Source organism: Lepidothrix coronata, unplaced genomic scaffold (assembly GCF_001604755.1).
Source record: "Lepidothrix coronata isolate B3197 unplaced genomic scaffold, Lepidothrix_coronata-1.0 Scaffold1793, whole genome shotgun sequence".
NCBI classification, from domain to species: Eukaryota; Metazoa; Chordata; class Aves; order Passeriformes; family Pipridae; genus Lepidothrix; species Lepidothrix coronata.
This window is the reverse complement of record NW_016691973.1, coordinates 1-3475: the sequence shown is the minus strand read 5'-3', so window position 1 is coordinate 3475 and position 3475 is coordinate 1. Positions and strand designations below refer to the sequence as shown.

Below are 3475 nucleotides of genomic sequence, written 5' to 3'. Positions count from 1 at the left end.
GGTGTATAAGCAAGATCAAAGTGTATTTCCCATATATGCAGGGGGGGGGTGAATGTCACACAATTTGTGCTTGGAACTACCACGGTATGGCTGTCATTCATTTAGTGTTACGTAGAGATAAACTGACAGATGGAAACAAAAATATCTATTTACAACACATCACTGTGACAGCAATTTCACATGAGAAATTATCAGTTGTGCTTCTTACATAGGCAATGCTAAGGATGAACTTCCCTCTGGTGTCCAGGGAATATTCTTTCTTTCCAGTTTCAACACCAAAAATATTTACTTTCCCCACATGACTTCCTGTGGCCAGGTACTGGGAGTCAGGTGAAAAAGCCAGGGACCAAGCATCAACTGTGTCAAAAAGAAAAAATGAGTTAGCTGGATCCCTGGCTCCTGTTTCTAGTTCTTATTCAACACTGTCAGCTCTGTGTGCATCTGTTTAGATATTTAACCCTCTACCTACTCTTAATACACTCAACTCTACTCATACAAGTTACCCCTTCTGTGTAATTAATGGAGCACAGCTCGAGCCATTTATTTATGTTTAGTTAAAGATTACATTTTATAGTAAGACCCTGATCTTATTAGACCCTCCTGGAACAATAAATTGAGAACTTAAGACTGCCTCAGTTAAGTCTAAATTCCTACTTTTCCCCTAGTACAAAAAAAATTATAAAACTAGTGAAAGAAAGCAACATTGGTTATCCAGCAAAGCACAGAAGGTGCAGATACACAAACATAACACAGAGCAACATTCCCACAACTGAAGGTAAAAACCCAGCATTTTTTATAGCAGTGCAATGTATTTATCTGGCACAATGTAATTCACAGGTGTTTTTCTATAAGTTTAATATTAATTACCTAAAACACTGCAAGGTTGCTCTTGAATTACTCATTACCTAACAGACTAATTCAAGAACAATTAGTGATTGCCAGTGCACTAATGAAATACTTGGAATAAGATCTTAGGCCCTGAATTGCAGCCTGGAGGACATTACCATTGTTAACATTGATAAATGCTCTGAGTTGCTCGCTCAGGGCTGGATGTGCTGCATAAACAAGCACCACACACAGAGCTCAAATTCAGTGCAGAAGTTTCTTTGTAAATTAATCTGAATAAGCACTTGACTTATTTCTTTGATCGAGGATATTTTTGTCAACGCCTCTGTAAGTGCAAGCTGCTTTCCCTCCTGCTTTGGGGCACACAGCAAAAAGCCTTTCCCCCCCTGTCTGAGAAAGCACAAAAATGAGTGTACGACTGCCTGGCACCGCTTCGTGCTGAGCTCAGCGAACCACGGCGAGTTCTGCAGGCGAAGGCTAAAACAGCCCGAGCGGTGCCCTCACACAGCCAGCCCTGCCCTGGGCAGCCCTGGCAGCAGGAGCAGCTGAGCCCTGGCACTCACCGGGCCCGGCGTCGATGGATTTGACCTGCTTGCCCGTGTCCAGGTCCCAGAGGCGGATGTGGGCGTCCAGGGAGCTGGAGGCCGCGATGGTGCCCGTGTGGCTGATGTCCACCGACACCACCCCCAGCTGGTGCCCCTCCAGCGTCCACTGCAGGTCCAGCTTCTCGTCGTTCCTGGGGGGCAAGGGGAAGGGAAGCCCAGTTATGAACAGCTGGGGGTGCTGGATGATCCCCAAAGCAAACACACCACCCACGTTCCTCCAGTTTAACTCAAGGGGGATCCAAGGCCACCCATGGAAGAATTTCTTTCCAGAGAGGGTAATCAGACACTGGAATGGGCTGCCCAGGGAGGGGGTGGATTCTCCATCCTTGGAGGTTTTTAAGATAAGACTGGATGTGGCATCAGTGCCATGGGCTGGGAACCACAGCGGGGTTGGATCAAGGGTTGGACTTGATGATCTCGGAGGTCCCTTCCAACCCAGCTGATTCTGAGATTCTGTGATTCTATGGAATGGGAAGAGAGTGATGCACAAACTCTCTGCACTCAAAGAACTCACCAATCAATCACTGACCACATTCCTGCAGAGCAGGCACTTCACCCTCAGTTTGGGAACCACCCAAAAATGTCCATCCCACAGCAGGCTGTGGGTGCCCACAGAGCCAAAGCTCCTCTGTCAGCACAGCAGGACATGGTTATAACCATACCCAAGCTCCCCATGTCCCTGAAGTGGAGCTCACACTTCACACTGCTTGGCCCAAGAGACAGAACAACTTCTTTGCAAAAGCACCTCCATGAGGGTTATCAGGGTTTATTTACCTTTTAATAAAAAAGCAAGCTGTCATTTCCTCTTTCACTCACTTCCCATTATTCCTTTCACAGGACACATCTCCAAACTGTCTCATCAGAGGCTGCATTTCTCATTCCTTGGTTTAGAAACAAATCAGGTGTTGTCTGGCAGACAACATGTAAAGTCTGATGTGCATTTCCAAAGGGGTTCCCATTCTGTGGCAATCAGAGCCCACCAGAATGCCCCCCTCCAAGAGGAAGCCCCCCCACCAGTGAAGTTCTCCTGCCCAAGGGAACAGCTCTGTGTGCCAGGCCACCCCTTCCCTGGCATGACTTCTCAATCCCTGTGCACTGTGGAAGTCCAAAACTGCTGCATCTCCACACTGACTACTTCCAAGGCCTAAAACTAGTTAAAACATGGAGCACTCACCACTTCCAGACCTTCACCAGGTCATCCAGAGAACCAGAGATCACCGTTTCAGAACCATCATTTTTATTTTTCCCCCAGGCCACCGACCAAATGGCATCATCGTGGGCTGAGAGGGGAGACAAGCACAGAAATGAAAGATTCAGTGGTTTCTGCTGACAGGAGACAACAAGCGGCGCTGGTGAGCGCTGCAATGGCTGAGCGCAGTGCTGGCAGTGGCCCTCCTCTCCCAGAGCCCACTTTTCGTTGTTGTGTGACCCAAGGCACCGCTGAACAAACAGCACGGCAACTCAGATCTATCCATTATATAGCCACGACCAGCTCTCCTCACACCTACACCTGCCATTACCAACTTTAATCGCCCCAGAACACCAACAGTGCCCAACCCGCCAGCGTTCGCTCACCTTGCTCTTGCTTGAAGAGAATACCGTACTAGAAAGAAAAAAATAACTAATATTACACATGAGCAGCCTACAAACAGCCAAGCCAAAGGTCGGTGGAGCTGAGGCGGTGTGTTTATTTACCTGAGTGGTCATTTCTGTGGGAGCGATCCCGGCGGGAGCGGCCTGGGAGCAGCCGCGCACAGCGCCTGCCGCCGTCGCGCCGCGATGACGTCACTACCACAGAGAGCGCGGCGAGAGTGCCTCTGCCTAGCGCCGCGCCGCTCTCTAGCGCCGCCTTGTGGCGGGGAGGCTCCCCCGCCCCATGCGGCCACAGCCCGGCAGGAGCGGCCCCGCGTCCCACAGAGCCCTCAGGGACAGCGGGGCTGAGCCCCTCGATCCATCAGAGCCGTCACGGACAGCGGGGCTGAGCCCCTCGATCCGTCAGAGCCCTCAGGGACAGCGGGGCTGAG

At 50.1% G+C, this 3475-nt stretch overlaps 1 protein-coding gene across 1 annotated transcript; it reads right to left on the bottom strand.

Moving 5' to 3' along the window:
• Positions 1-130: 130 nt before the first annotated feature.
• On the bottom strand, positions 131-3232 carry LOC108510644 (WD repeat-containing protein 61-like). Its single transcript, XM_017840305.1, has 5 exons — positions 3147-3232; positions 3027-3054; positions 2626-2731; positions 1410-1582; positions 131-357 (listed from the first exon to the last, which is right to left on the bottom strand). Exons 1-5 carry the CDS (start codon positions 3156-3158, stop codon positions 146-148), a joined length of 531 nt encoding a protein of 176 aa, XP_017695794.1. The 5' UTR covers positions 3159-3232; the 3' UTR covers positions 131-145.
• Positions 3233-3475: the final 243 nt, after the last annotated feature.

Coding starts and splice junctions, on each gene's coding strand:
- LOC108510644 (XM_017840305.1), bottom strand. Junction 2,732..3,026: donor TCTCTTCAAGCAAGAGCAAG/GTGAGCGAACGC, acceptor CTCCCCTCTCAG/CCCACGATGATGCCATTTGG. Junction 1,583..2,625: donor CTGGTGAAGGTCTGGAAGTG/GTGAGTGCTCCA, acceptor CTTGCCCCCCAG/GAACGACGAGAAGCTGGACC.